Source organism: Hipposideros armiger, unplaced genomic scaffold (genome assembly GCF_001890085.2).
Source record: "Hipposideros armiger isolate ML-2016 unplaced genomic scaffold, ASM189008v1 scaffold_93, whole genome shotgun sequence".
NCBI classification, from domain to species: Eukaryota; Metazoa; Chordata; class Mammalia; order Chiroptera; family Hipposideridae; genus Hipposideros; species Hipposideros armiger.
Window position 1 is genome coordinate 3,887,695 of NW_017731443.1, and position 14,502 is coordinate 3,902,196.

General features: G+C 49.5%; 1 protein-coding gene across 4 annotated transcripts; it reads right to left on the minus strand.

The window, feature by feature from the left end:
* TAF6L (TATA-box binding protein associated factor 6 like) lies at nt 1-10,573 on the minus strand. 4 transcript variants are annotated; one of them, XM_019645417.1, is made up of 12 exons: nt 10,396-10,573; nt 9,591-9,650; nt 7,795-7,954; nt 7,281-7,367; nt 6,471-6,621; nt 6,266-6,316; nt 5,655-5,749; nt 4,351-4,425; nt 3,991-4,211; nt 3,500-3,632; nt 908-1,036; nt 1-815 (listed from the first exon to the last, which is right to left on the minus strand). In XM_019645417.1, the coding sequence occupies exons 2-12, from the start codon at nt 9,596-9,598 to the stop codon at nt 45-47; spliced, it is 1,881 nt and encodes a 626-aa protein (XP_019500962.1). In that variant the 5' UTR covers nt 9,599-9,650; nt 10,396-10,573; the 3' UTR covers nt 1-44. The 4 variants fall into 4 exon arrangements, with proteins under 4 accessions (XP_019500962.1, XP_019500964.1, XP_019500961.1 ...); XM_019645419.1 differs by having other exon boundaries at nt 9,537-9,650; XM_019645416.1 differs by lacking the exon at nt 10,396-10,573 and adding an exon at nt 10,180-10,268.
* Nucleotides 10,574-14,502: the final 3,929 nt, after the last annotated feature.

The following is a 14,502-nucleotide window of genomic DNA, read 5'->3' on the forward strand; positions in this document are numbered from 1 at the left end:
TTCCGGGGGCGGGGTTTATTTACATTGGCAGGGGGCGCGCCGCCTCAGAGCGGCAGGTACAGCGAGTAGTCCGACAGCGCCCAGCGGCGGGCCGGGCGCCCGGTGCGGCCGATCATGGGCAGCTTCTGCACGTAGCGGGAGGCCGGGCTGGGTCCGTACGGCGCGGGGAAGGCAGTCTGGAAGAGGCGCCCGCGGCACCGCCTCCCGGCTTGCCGTCCGGCGATGATGAAACGGAAATGGGGGGCGCCGCGCGGGGCGAAACGGCTCTTTTGGAAGACGTCGCGGGTGCCGGCGCCCGGGCCCTGCTGCCGGGGCGCCCCCCGCGCCCGGTGCACGCGCGGCAGCGGCCTGTTCTCAGAGGCGGCGGGTGTAGAAGCTGATGGTGGACCGCTGCCCCGGGGGCTCTCGTCGCCCTGTGGGCTGACCATGGCGTTGGCCGTCAGCTGCGGCATCTTCCGCACCGAGTCCGGGGCGGCAGCCGGCTCCTTCTTGTCCCCCGGCGGCCGGGGGGCCGTGGGCGCAGGCTGACCCGTGCCAAAGCGGGTGGCCAAACTGTCACCGAAGAAGGCATAGAGCTCCCGGTAGATGTCTGCCAGGGTCACCGAAGGAGTAGGTTCCTCTGGCTCCGCACCTCCTGGTGGCAACGGGAGGCCAGACCCAAAGCCTGGCTCTGCACTGCCCCCGGAAGGAGACTCCTGCAGGAGAAGGCTGTCCCAGGGCAGGTCATCAGAACGCCGGCACCCCTTGCCGCCTGGGCCACCCTTGCTGGGCTCTGCTGCCTGGGCCTTCATCTTCAGCAGTCGCTCTACGGCCACCTGTAAAAGCAGAGAGATTGGGATATGCAAGCATCAAGTATTCCGAAGTCAAGCCTGCTGAGCTCATGCAAGGAAGAGGGGCTGGCACTCACCAGAATGGCTCCATAGACTTTGTGCCCATCTGCTTTAACCTGGGCATTAGATACTGAATAGTCATCTAGCACAGCCTGCAGATTTGTCCAGTAAGTGGACAGGTGTGGGTACAGGACTCTTTCTACTGCCTGGAAGGGACAGAAGGAATGCAGTGAGTGCTTCTTTGTTGCTCATTGACTCTCAAGAACCCTTTCCCATGAAAGACCTGCTTTTATCTTATGATACAGGACAATGTGCAATCCTAAATTTCCTGCTTGGCATACTCAGCCAACATTTACTTGGAACGTATTGTGCGCCCAAGATTTCACTAAGCACTGGGAATAAAGGCTGGGTACAAAGACAAACAACATAAAGTGACTCCACTATCACTGACATAAGGGCTAAGAGGGTATATATGTTATATGTGATACCAGTGCTAACAACAGAAATTTAGTTTGCCAACTGCTACCCTATACAGTCAATAGGCAAGTACTGTCCTCACTTAAACTGCGACTCAGTTCAAACCACAAAAACAGATCAGAGACCTGGACTCTGATTATATAATTTTAAATCCTGTAATTTGGGCAAAGCAATTAAGACTTCACAGAGGTGACATTTTTGATGGGCTTTGTTGGGTAAGAGTTCTTTGGTTAGTCATCACTGCTTGAGCATTTGAAAAATGTTGACAAAATTGACAAGTTCCTAGAAAAATATAATTTGTTGCTGACTCAAGATATATGAAAGCTTAAATAATTCTATAACTATGATAGTTAAAAATCTAACCACAAATAAATTTTGGTTATCAAAATTTGCAAAGTCTATAGACATTTAATCTTATTAAAAATACATAAAAAATAAATCCTCCCTACCTCATTCTATGAGGCCAGTATTTCCCTGATCCTAAAGCCATACAAGGGCATTACATGAGAGAAAACACGATTGATTTCACTCATGAATATAGATAAATACTTGAAAAATTTAGTAAACCCAACACTATATAGAAAATGCAGGGGCCAGCCAAGTGGCTCAGTTAGTTAAGAGCAGGAGCTCTGAGCAACAGTGTCGCCGGTTCGATTCCCACATGGGCCAGTGAGCTGCAGCTGCCCCAGTAGGATGCCCCAGTAGGATGGCTCAGCTGGTGAGAGCACATGCGCCTAACAACAAGGTTGCCAGTTAGACTCCCACATGGGATGGTGGGCTACGATCACCCGCAACTAAGATTGAACACAGCCCCTTGAGCTGAGCTGCCCTGAGCTGCCGACAGGCAGCCAGATGACGACTGGACTTGGAGCTGACCTAGATGCGCCCTCCACAACTAAGATTGAAGGACAACAACTTGGCTGTTCCCCTTCCCCAATTCCCCAATAAAAGAAAAAAAATGCATTATATTCCAATAAAGTTTTGGATCTTTTTATATATATATAAAAGACTATATACCATGACCAAATTGAGTTTATCCTAGAACTGTAAAGATGGTTTACTATTAGAAAATCTATATATATAATTAATCACATTAACAGATAAAAGCACAAAAACCTGAGGATCAATTTAAAAAATATAGAAAAAGCGTTTGCTAAAATTTCAACACAAATTAATGATAAAACTAAGATAATTTTCTTAATCTGAGAAAGGTTATAAACACACAAAATAAACAACAGCCTCAATGAGAAAGGTTATTAGCACTTCCTTTAAAATTGGGAATGAGACTAGGTTGCCCATTATCATCAGATGTAAAATGATATTAGTGATCCTAGCAATGAAATAATAAAGAAATGAAAGGGATGAGGTTTAGAAAAGATGAAATAAAGCTGTCATTATTTGCACATATGATCTACATTAAAAACCCCAAAGAATCCACACAGAAATGACAGTTTAGTAAAGTTGATGAATCAACACACAATTGTGTTTCTATACACTAATAAGAAATTAATACTGTGAAAACAAGACACCATTACAACAGCATCAAAGAACACAAGGCTCTAGAACTAAATTGAATAAAGTATATGTAGGTTCCCTTCAGGGAAAATTATAAAAGGATCCTAAAAGACAGTGAAAAACCTAAAAAAAGGGTTTTTGTGGACAAGAAGGCTTAGTATCATTGAAGAAGTCAATTCTCCCCAGAACTGATCTAATAGAGTCAATGGAATTCCAATAACAATCTCAATAACAGCAAAAGAATTTACTCTAGGTCGGCAAGAGTGGTTTGGCAGAAAAACCCATTCATGTAACCTGTCAAATTATCAGAACTAAGGTGCATAGTCATTTGATAAATCTCTACAGATGTGAAAAAGGTATGCGACAAAGCTCAATATCTAGTCATGTTTAAAATATACTCAACACAAGAAGAATTGAGGGCTAGTTCCTTAACGTGATAACATAGAATGGGCAGGAACTTATGAAATGGTGGTATGTTAATATCTGCTGTGCTTCTGAAAGGATAAGATGTTTCTATACGGAAAGTCAGGCTGTCACTGAGCCTGGCCTAAGACAAGAATTCAATACAGGGCGGCAGCAAGCATATACCCTTTTTATGATAAAAGACACCCAAATACTATTGTTCTACCCACAAATGGGAGCTCTTATGGCTCTGTGAGAAAGGCCAGGGTCCTCACCTTCCAGCCAAGGGCATGCAGCCCCACCACAGCCCCATAGTGAGAGCACAGAGGCCGCACAGGGTCTGCCAAGACCTTCTGCAGGGAGAGCAGGATCTGCTGATAGAGGCCACTTACAAGGTCCCCATGAGTCCTGTGGGAGCAACACTCAGTCAGAGAGGGGATGAGGCATGGCACTGCCCAACAGGACTCAAGTCACAGCACACAGAGAAAACAGCACTTGTACGGCACACGGGGGTAAATGAACGAGGTAGCTAGCTAGGGGTGACTGGCTCCAGCCTTGAAGGCTGAAGGACCAAACCCTTGACACCTTTGTCAAACGTGTAGAATCCCAGTGTGCCACGGCACACTGACTGGGAAGCTCTAAGGCAGGAGGCTCCTGAGCTCTCAACACATGGCCTCAAAGCCAGAGGACTCACCCCACCTCCCTACCCAACCCACTCAGCTCGCAGCTGTCCCGCCCTGTATTCAGCTCTCAGCCCAGTGGCTACCAGAAGATGTGGCTTAGAAGGAGGGCAGCGCCATCCCGCAGAGTCCAGTGGTCATTCAGGGGGTTGATGGAGGCAGCCAGCGGCTCCAGGACACAGTAGAGGACACTGCCCACTAGGGAGCGGACATAAGGCCCCAGGCAGAGGTGTGGGTTCCGAACCAGGCTCCGTGCCACTTGCAAGAGCCGGTGTAGCTGCTCCAGGTCGTGGCTTACAGATTTCACCTGTTAGTAAAAGAGGTTAAGGGGACACGGGGGTGCACAGGGGCCTGCCATTCTGATGGCTCCTGCCATGAGCCCTACATGCTGCTGGGTCATCTCCTCCCCACAAAACTTTCTCCCTCACCCCAGCCTGGTCACTTACCCCACTGACCACATAAACAAAGTAAGGCAGGAGTGCTGCAATCTTGGAGTTGGTCTGCAGGTCCTGGAGAGCAATCTGAAAAGGAAGGGGCCACCAGCCCCAAGTAGAAATCGACTTTTTTTTTTTAAAGGACACTTTACCACTTATGTACTAAGGTTTCCAATGTTCATATTCTTTAATTTGACTTCTATAAATTTAACCCACTACAAAAGAAACCCACTCACATACCGACACACAGCACTGTCTGTAATAAAAAATTGAATGCAAAATAAATGCCCAACATATTTTTACCTGAGAAAAGCAGTTCTTCTATAACCAGATGTTTAGATACCACCACTCTGGTTTATACTAATCATTGTTTACACAGAAAAAAAGGTGAGGGTGATTCTACAGAAGACTTTCGCTTTCTACTTTGTGTGTTTTTACAGTATAGTTCTCTAATAAACATATATGCTGGTATTACTTTTATAAGCAGAAAAAAAGATCAGAATAAGTAAAGGAGTAAAACCATCTTAGCCTGGAACCTTCGCCACCTGTGCCCTTCAAACTCCTCTGGATAAAGATCCCAAGCTTAGGCGCTGTGAAAGCAGACAGGAGGATAGCGAGGCTGGAGCTCAGCTCCTCGGCCCCACATCCAGCCCCCCCTGCACTGTGCCTGAGGAGCAGGGGCCAAGCTTGCAAGACAGGAATGTGTGGTAGCAACATCGCTAAAATTCAAGGGAAATAACAGCAGCAGCAAGACATGTGGAGAGTGGAGGATGTAAAACCCTCAGAGAGGGCATATGGCTGAGCAGACCACCAAACTAGCCCTCATCTGACTCTGGACAGAAAAGGACTGACCACGGGTACCGTCCAGCAGGCCCTGTGGAGCCCCAGAGACTAAAGCAGCAGTGGTTGGTATGAGGCCTGGGGACTAAGGACTGAACAGCAAGTCTCAGAGCAGGCCTGGCCAGCATCCAGGCGCGTTCTACTCCTCCTCCCCCTCTCAAGTCCAGGCAAGTGGGAGCTGCAGTGTGGATACCCAGGTCAATAGACACTCCAAGAATAGGCTCTGGAATTAAGGTGTGGGGAGACTAATCACCTGCTGAGCTGTCCGTTTCCCTAAGGAACAGGGTTCCCCTAAAGTAGAAAGGGGAGTCAGGACTGGAGGAGAGCCTCCCTCAGAGCACCCCACTGCCACTGAGGACAGCTTGCACACACATCAGTCAGTCAGTGTGGAGAGGACAGGAAGTAGGCATCTGAAAGAATTTCACAGGAATTCGCAAGTTGGACTTCGTGTCCCAAATTCAGACCCACTTGCTCACCTTCATCAGCTGTGGATCATCCCCGAGCACAGCCCGAGTCACTTGCTGGTAGTACTTGAGGAGGTCATCGGTCAGTGAAGACACAGCGCTGGGTACTGCGAGACCATGAGCAGGAGGTGCTCAGGGCGGACGCCCAGCCCTCTCTCAGCCTCCCTTGCCTGCTCCCCGACCACCACCATCCCCACCCCTCAGCCCCAAGGAACTCATTCAGAGAGGACTCCCGGAGCACAGAGCCGCCAGCCTGTCTCAGCAGCGTTACAGGCTCTCCACACCTCCGTGCCTCCTACCCGTCCTCTGCCAGGCAAATTCCTGCTCAGTTCTCAAGCCCAAGCTCTGCTCTGCAGACCCTGGACGTGAGACACCTCCACTCAGGGATGCTAGCATGCTGCCCAGACTTCCATGCTAGCATCCAACACATGGCATCATCACTGCTTATAGGTCTGGGCTCCCATCTCCAGCTCTGAGCCCTCTGCGCAGGGACCAGCGCCCACTCAGAACACAGTGTTGGTAAATACTTGTCAAATGAAGACCCCGGGCTGCAGAGGCACCACCCTCAGCTGCTAAGGGAGTTCGGTCCAACCAGAGGGCGCATTCCCCACACTATCCCTTACCTGATCCTTGAGGTGCCAGGTTCCCTTTGCCATCTAGGTAAGAGACATGAACTAAAACCAGAGCAGAGAGAAAGTCAGGCTGGGATTCTGCCCTTTACAGCACCACGCAGCACACTGAGTTCTACCCCATCCATCAGCCAGCCCATCACCACTCCTGTGAAAACACAGCTCTTGTCCCCACCCCACACAGGACCCCAGCAGTCACCTCTCACAGCCGTCTCGGCACAGCCTTTGGGGATATTGGTGGCCAGGGCCAGCTCGACCAGGTTCACCTCTCGGTCCTCAGGGAAGTAGAGTTCACCCTCCCTGGCGGGGCGCAGAGGCAACACCTCCTGGGATCCGTAACCACACACAGCCTGAGCAAAGAGAGGATTGGAGAGCAGGCTGAATCCAGGGACGGGAGAGGCACTCTCCCATCAGGGCAGGGAGCCCACGTTTGAGGTCAGTCCAGAAGTCCTAAGTGGGGGATGTCTGGGGCTTCAGGCCCACTGCTGGGAACTTGACTCGAGCATCCAGTGCTCACTGCATCAAGGGGCAGAACGTGGTCCCTCTCCCAGATCCACAGAGGCTCTGGGCCCCACCCCCCAGGCTGCTGGTCCTCCTCGCACTCACCCAACTTGAAAAACACTACTGTCTTCCAAACATGACCTTCTTCCCTTCACTCCCGGCCCCAGAACAGCTATGCAGAACCCTCTAATAACATCCACACCGTGCTCAGGATCCCCCCTCACCCAGAATGCCTTCTCTTTTCCTTAGTCGAGCCTCCCTTTAAGGCCCAGCTCGGGTCCCATGTCTTCCAAGAAGCCTTCCTTAACCTCCTGGCCCCCATGGTCTCCTGTCCCTCTTTTCTGAACTCATAGCTCTTAGGGGCCTGAGCCAGGCACCCGTCCCACGGTTGCTGTGGCTCCCTTCGTGTGTGCATTTGGTCTTCATGTCTCACTGCATTTCCAGCCCTGAGCTGGGCACGGAGGTGGGCTCATGCCAGCTAAGCCTCTGTAACCCTTGCCCCACTCACCTCCACGCTGCTCCACCTGAGGGCCCTGTTGAAATCCTCGACAGTCAGCTTCCGGCGTTTGGTGTGTTTCATGAATTGAGAGCTATTCTGGGAGGGGAAGAACAAAGTCAAGGGAGCAGAGGTTACGGGGCCCCAGTGCAGAGAGGCAGCCTGGGGAGGAGGCAACAAGGACAACAGACCAGCTATCAGAAAGCCTGGAGTCTAGTTCAATTCTTATGCAGCCAGCCCCAATGTCACGGTCCTTCTCTGGGCTTCGGTTTCTCACATGTAGAATGTGAGTATGAATCTGCTTGGCCCGCCCAGTGGGGCTGTTGTGAGGAGCACATGCGAAGATGCAAGCGCCTCATATGCTGGAAGCCCAGCTGGCTAGAAGGGGAGCTCTGGAAAGGGCAGGACTGCCTCCACTACATTCCCTCAAAGCACAGAGTAGGGGCCTGATCCGTTTGGTGAATAAACCCCTGTGGAAAGGGGTAGCCAAGGAGAGTCGGGGGGTACTGGAGCGGGAAGAACATACTTGTGTGGCCTCTCTGAGACGGTAGCACACATCCTCTGCGAGCAGGGCTGCCACCTCATCGCTCAGCTCCAGGCCTGTGCTCTCCGCCATGAGCCGGACTGACTCCCGAGGGATCTCCACAAACCTCCGCTCTTCTCGCTCTGACATGGCCCCAGCGGAGCTAGGAGTGGGGAGGGAAGGTGTGAAAAGCCACCCATCCCCCTCAGAGCCCAGAGCCCGACTCGAGGCCCTCTAAACCAGTCTTGCAGCTCTTGCTCCAGAATCAAACAAGGAACCGCAAAGGCTCTTGGTGTCCAGGTGGGGAAACTGAGACGCAGAGCAAGAGACAGACTTGAGCTGGGCCACAGGGCAGGCAACAGTGACACCTGAGGAAGTGTCTGGCCCTGGGGTCCACAGAGCTGGGTCCCAGCCCTGCCCTACCACTTCCTATGTGAATTTAGCCGAGACCTTCATCATTCTGAGCCCTGGAGTCCTAAATTGTAAATCGAAGGAATAATTCCTGCCCTCCTGAACTCACAGAGTTGCTCTGAGGATAAAATGAGATAACATATGAGAAAATCAGGGACTAGAACACTACACAAATGGAAGACATTACCATCATTCATTATAAACAAAAACTTGATGTCTTCTTCCTTTTGATTCTTGCTACAACCACTATGTGCTAAATCTTAAGAAAACACTACTTTTATCCTGATATTCCCTTGCACGAAAATCTTCAATATGTCCCCACTGCTTATAAAAGGAAAGCCCAAACTCCCCGGCTTGACAGTCCGTGTTTCAGCTTGACAGTCCGTGTTTGGTCCCAAATCCCCACAGCTGTTCAAGCTGATCCCTTCTCCCAGTAAGACCAGTCTGGTGCCTTCCAGCCTGCCTATGCCTCACCACCAGCACTCAGGCTGGCCTGTCGCCCTCTCTATTCCAAACCCCCACCCCCTCCTCTTTGCTAAGACAAATCCAGTCTCTCCTTTGAGGTCTTTCTGTCCCATATGCCATCTAAGACCATCAGGCTTTTAATAGTTGGGTTTTGCCCATGCGTCTGGTCTTCCCCAGTTTGGCTGCAAGGTATAAAAGCAGGAACCCGCTCTTCTGTTTACAGGATACAGCAGAATAAGAACTCAGTAAAAAAACTGCAGCCGTGACTGACTCCAACACACACCACAATTAGAAGGTAGGCCCCCATGAGCCAAAATGAGGCATCAGCCCCACCAGCAGCAAGGCCCGAGTTCCATGGTGACCCACTCAGGTGCTGCCCCACTACTCCTCTCTGGCAGGATTCACTGGGTCACCAGTCACCTCCAGATCCCTAATCCAATGGGCATCCCACCTGGTCTCCCTGCAGCATTTCTCCCAGTGACTCCCCACTGCCTTTGGAATAAAAAACAAACCTACAAACCTGTACCATGGCTCCAAGGCCCTGAATGTGTACCTACTTCTGCTAATACCTCTTCCTACTCTCTTGTGTTCTGCGTTCCCGTCTGTTGCCTCTTTTCATTTCCTCAAAACAACCTTATTTCAGGATGATCATACATTCTGTTTCCTCTACTTGAAATGCTCTCCTTCACCTTGTCCACCCGCCGTCCCTCTGTCTAGCAAATGCCTAGTCACTCCTTCAGATCTCAGTTCAGATGTCAGTTGCTCAGGGAAGTCTTCTCAGACCCCCACAATGTCCCAGTACTTGGTCTTTGAAACAGTTATCACAACTGGTAATTATATATTTGTGTAACTTTTTGATTAACACCTACCTCCCCACTAGAGTGTAAGCTCCATGCTGGCAAGGGTCATGCCTGTTTGCTCACCTTTGCATCGCCAGCGTCGGGCACAGTGTCAGCACATAAGACGCCCTCAATACACACTTGCTGAAAAAACAAATAAAGAATAGCTATTTTTCTAAGCACGTGACATGCCTGAGGCACTGAACTAAGTGTTTTATACTGCTGATACCTCATTTTATCCTCATTAACAATGAGATGGATATTATGTAAGTATTGTGTCTATTTCACAGCCAAGGAAATCAAAGCTCAGAGAGGCTAAACGTGAAATGTCTTATCCAAGACCATCCAGAGAGCACTAAGTAGGGAGCAGGAACTCAAACTCTTGTTCCCAATCACCAGGAGAGGAGGGCTGGGTGGGGAACAAGGCCTGGATTCCCAGCCCCAAAACCTATCGTTGGAGACCCACCAGTAGGTAATTGTTAAGTTTCTCTTTCCCCATCTGTAAAATGGGAGCATGAAGTCCTGCCCAGTGAAGGCGCGGTGGGAGTTTCCCTATTATGTGCCCACATTAAGACCCACAAAGTCCGGCCTCGGACCAAGGTCTCTTGTTCCTCAACCTCCCCTCCGCATCCTCAGCCACCAGCCACAATGGTAAGGAGGCGTGGGAACTGACCTCTACCGGCCTCCGCGACGCGCATCCTCCCACCCAGCTTCACACATCCCAGATCCAGAGGTGGTGGGGTGCGGTGGAGGAGGTCAAGGGTTACCGAACTTGGGTCACGTGGTCAGCGAAGGGGGCGGGCCCCCAGCGGAGCGGGTTCTAAGGCTACTGGGAGTACGCAGTCCGCAGCAGGACAGGGAGTCCTTGAACCTGCTAGGGCTTGCTCACCTGAGGGCTCCTGTGCGGCGAAGACGGCTACAGAGACTGCAGCGACGGCGGCGGCGGCAGTAACAGCGGCAGCTCTCAGCCACCCTGCTCACACTAATTCCCTCTCTCGGCGCCCAGGCCCCGCCCTCCACGAGCACAGCCAATCAGAGAGCACCTTGCGAAGTTCCCGCCCTCCAGGGGGCTTCCAGCCACACGATTGGCTACTATGAAGGTACTGTGAAAGACCCAGAGAGCTGGGGTCACGTGACGCTAAGATTCGCACTTCTTAAAGCAACAGCTCTTGGGAGTTTTGGGAGTAAGTGTGCATGGTTTGTACGTTTTAATAACCGTATTCTCAAGGAAAGCGTCCCCATTCCCTTGGTCTTGTCTGCTCCCGAATTCCAGAGCACTTGCATTTACGCGACTCCAAGCAAAGCTGTAGATTTTGGTATCTGGCTTACGTTTTCCTGCCCGCTTAGTGGGGCTCAAATTAGCCACTCCAACGTCACCTGCCACTTCCCCTTCCCAAAAGGATGGATGGGGCTCCTGGTAGGTAGGTAGGTAGGTAGGTAGGTAGGTAGGTAGGTAGGTATTCTCTGCGGGTAGAAGGACCTTCTGACTGGGCCACACCCACGTGCAATCTCCAGACATCAGGGCTCTGCTCATGTGGGCACCCTACCTTGTATCTTCCCCATTCCCATCCAATAAGCCAAATATAAGCCCTCGCCTGCCTCTCAGACTTCCTTGACCGTTTTACACGCACACATTTTCCCGAATTTGGGCAGTTCTCAATTGAGAAGGAAGTGGGCTTATTGAGTAAAGAATGCTATTTGGAATTAGACCAACCTAGGTTCAAATTCTGACACTGCTTTTGGGGAAATAACCTAAGCACAGCCTCCCCACCCCCCATCTACTAAATGGGGTAATAATACCCACCTCACAGGGTTACTGTCGATTAAATGAGATCATTTCTGTGAGAGCACTTGGTAGAGTTGGTGGTTGAACTTTCACTCGCATGAGACAGTAAATTAATTCCTTTATATTCATCCAAGATGGGGTAGTTTGCGTGGGCTATTCTTTATAGAACGGAGCTTTCTTCAGGGGAGCATGGATGTACATTTCCTCACCCTTCGTTTCTTTCAGGGTAGATGCTGCTGACTGTAGAAAAGATCCTCTGAGACCAGAGCTGGGAAAGCCAGATGGATGTGACTGGGGTTGCCATGGAAACACCACCTAAGGAGACTGTGACCCTTGTTGAGTCTCTTTCATATTCAGAATGGTATTTGGAGTACTTTCAGTACTGTGCTTGAACACTGGCGTGTTTGTCCACCTATGCATGAAGGTGAGGCTCTCTGAGATCCTGAGTCTAAGGTTAGCTCAGCAGGACCTGGGCTGCGGGCAGATCTCCTTAAGGTATCATTGGTGTGGACGGCCATTGGCAACCTTGGAGGTATGGGACAAGGAAGGCAGGCCCAGGGGCCTGTGGGATGTAGTGAAACTGTACTCAAGCTATCTGGGGCTCATTTGGCCCCAGTCTGAGTGGAGGCAGGGGCCAGGGAAAGCAGTAGTGAGACCCACATGGCCACATACGGGAAAAAAGTGGCTTACTCCCCAGCCACCCAGTTCCTGACAAGAAGAGCTATGATGATGGTTTTGGAGTCAGGCTGACAGTTTAGAAAAATAAATCAAAGCTCCACTACTCACTAGCTGTGTGACCTTAGGCATATTAGTTCATCTCTCTGACCTGTTTTATCAACTGTAGAGTGGGATAACAGAACCTATTTCATGGAGCTATTGTGAAAATTCAGTAATCTGTATAAAGGATTTAGCATGTTACCAGGCAGATGCTCCTGTTATTAGCCTGTGATCTCGTTAAGACCTCTGTAACTCCCATAGGACCAAACCTTAAAAGATCAGAAGAGTTCTAGAGACCATCTCCAGGCCATGCCCACTTAGTCCTTTCCCCACACAGTGCCAGCCTTCTTGGTGGGTGCCACACTTTTCATCCTCACCAGCACCCACATGCTTATGTCCCATAGCTGCTTCTCTGTCCATCAGTCTCCTTCTGGGTCTGCTGTTACTTCTTGGTTATCTCTGACACAATTTACAGCTGGGTGGATCCATTTGAGAACTTGGGAAGAATTTTACTCTGTGAGACACATGGTGTTTAGGACTTAGGGAAAATCCCTACAACCGGTGTATAGTGAAGTGGTTTCACAACTTTAACACTGTTTCCACTAGAAAGTCCATTGCAAATCCAGCACAGAAACTTTCCTGGATTCAACGAACTTGGAAAACTTGGCACAGTGCTGAGAGCTGGAGATACAAAACTGAAAGGGATACATGTGTATCTACAATTATCTCAATAAAAAACCTGAAACTTTACATAATAAAAAACGAAAAGGGAGACAATAACAAAATAATGTTTTGTTTGTTTTTTATAGATTTTATTGGGGAATTGGGGAAGGAGAACAGTGTTGGGGAATTGGGGAAGGGGAACAGCCAAGTTGTCCTTCAATCTTTAGTTGTGGAGGGCACAGCTAGGTCAGCTCCAAGTCCAGTTGCCATCTGGCCACCCGTCAGCAGCTCGCGGCTGCTCAGCTCAAGGTGCCGTGTTCAATCTTAGTTGCGGGTGGACATAGCCCACCATCCCATGCGGGAGTCGAACCAGCAACCTTGTTGTTAGCAGATGCTCTCACCAGTTGAGCCTTCCTGCCACCTGTTAGCAGCTCAGCGGCAGCTCAGCCCAGGCACAGCTCACTGGCCCATGTGGGAATCAAACCGGAGACCCTGTTGCTCAGAGCTCATGCTCTTAACCAACTGAACCCCTCGGCTGGCCCACAAAATGTTTTGTGACCCACTACAGAGGTATGAATGCAACATCCTCTATCGGTCCAGGAGTGGTGAAAGTGAGGGGAAGGGAACCATATTCTTACCATGTTCTAGGCCCTATTCTGGATGCTTCCTATCAGGGTTTCTGGACCTCAGCACAACTGACACTTGAGGCCAGATAATTCTTTGTTGTGGGGGTCTGTCCTGTACACTGTAGGATGTTTAGCAGCATCCTTGGCCTCTATCCACGAGAAGACAATAGTACCTCCCTACCCACTTGTGACATCCAAAAATGTCATTGCCAAATGTGCCCTAGGGCCGAAGTCACCCCAGTTGATAATCACTGCTTTATATGTATTATATAATAGTAATTATATTTAACAGTTGAATGCCTATCATGTGCCAGGCTCTATGTCAACCACTTGCATATGTAAGTCCTCACTTAATGCCATTGATAGGTACTGTGACTTTAAGCAAAATGATGTATAACGAAACCAATTTTATCACATGCTAATTGATATAAACAAGAGTTAAGTTGCTAAGGTATCTCATCAATGTTATAATGAAACACCACCGAACGAAATGATATTATTCAAGGACCTGCTGTATGATCACTGACAGTAGCAGCAACCACCCAAAGAAGGTTGTATGCCCATTTTACAATGAGAAAACATAAGTCACCCAGCTAGGACTGAAACCAGTTCTGTATCAATTCAAATACCAAGCTTTCTACTACACTGCTCTGCTTCTCAAGGAAATCAAGAAAAGCTGAGGAAAAAAAAAAATATGACTGAGATTGGATAGATTAGTAGGCAGCAAGCAGATAGGCTGGGACAGGATACTCCAAGGTAGACAAATAGTATCGTAATAGCATAGTGTGAGGGAGCGTAGTACGTTTGTTTAATCTGGTAGTCATTTCCTTTATTTTTGCTGTTACCCTAATGAGAAAATGAGCCCTTTCACACCTTCGGGTCAGTTTAGAATAGTGATCAATGAGCACATAAAGGCCTCTGTTGTTTTTGTACCCATCCTAGGAAGGGCTGTGTTAGGACCCCACCAGTCTGTGTTATTATTATCCTCTTGTTCACCTCTCCCTGCCTGCTGTCTCCTTTCCCCAGCTATATTCTTCGCTATTTTTAAGGGTGGGGGAAGGGAAAATACTAAGAAACCAGACTGGCACTCAGAATGGCTCTGGTGATATTGGGAAAAGTCACGACGTATTGTTTTCTGTTTTTGTTGCAAAAATGCATCATGACTTTTCCAACAACCCAACAGTATTATTTGCTGGAAGCCAAA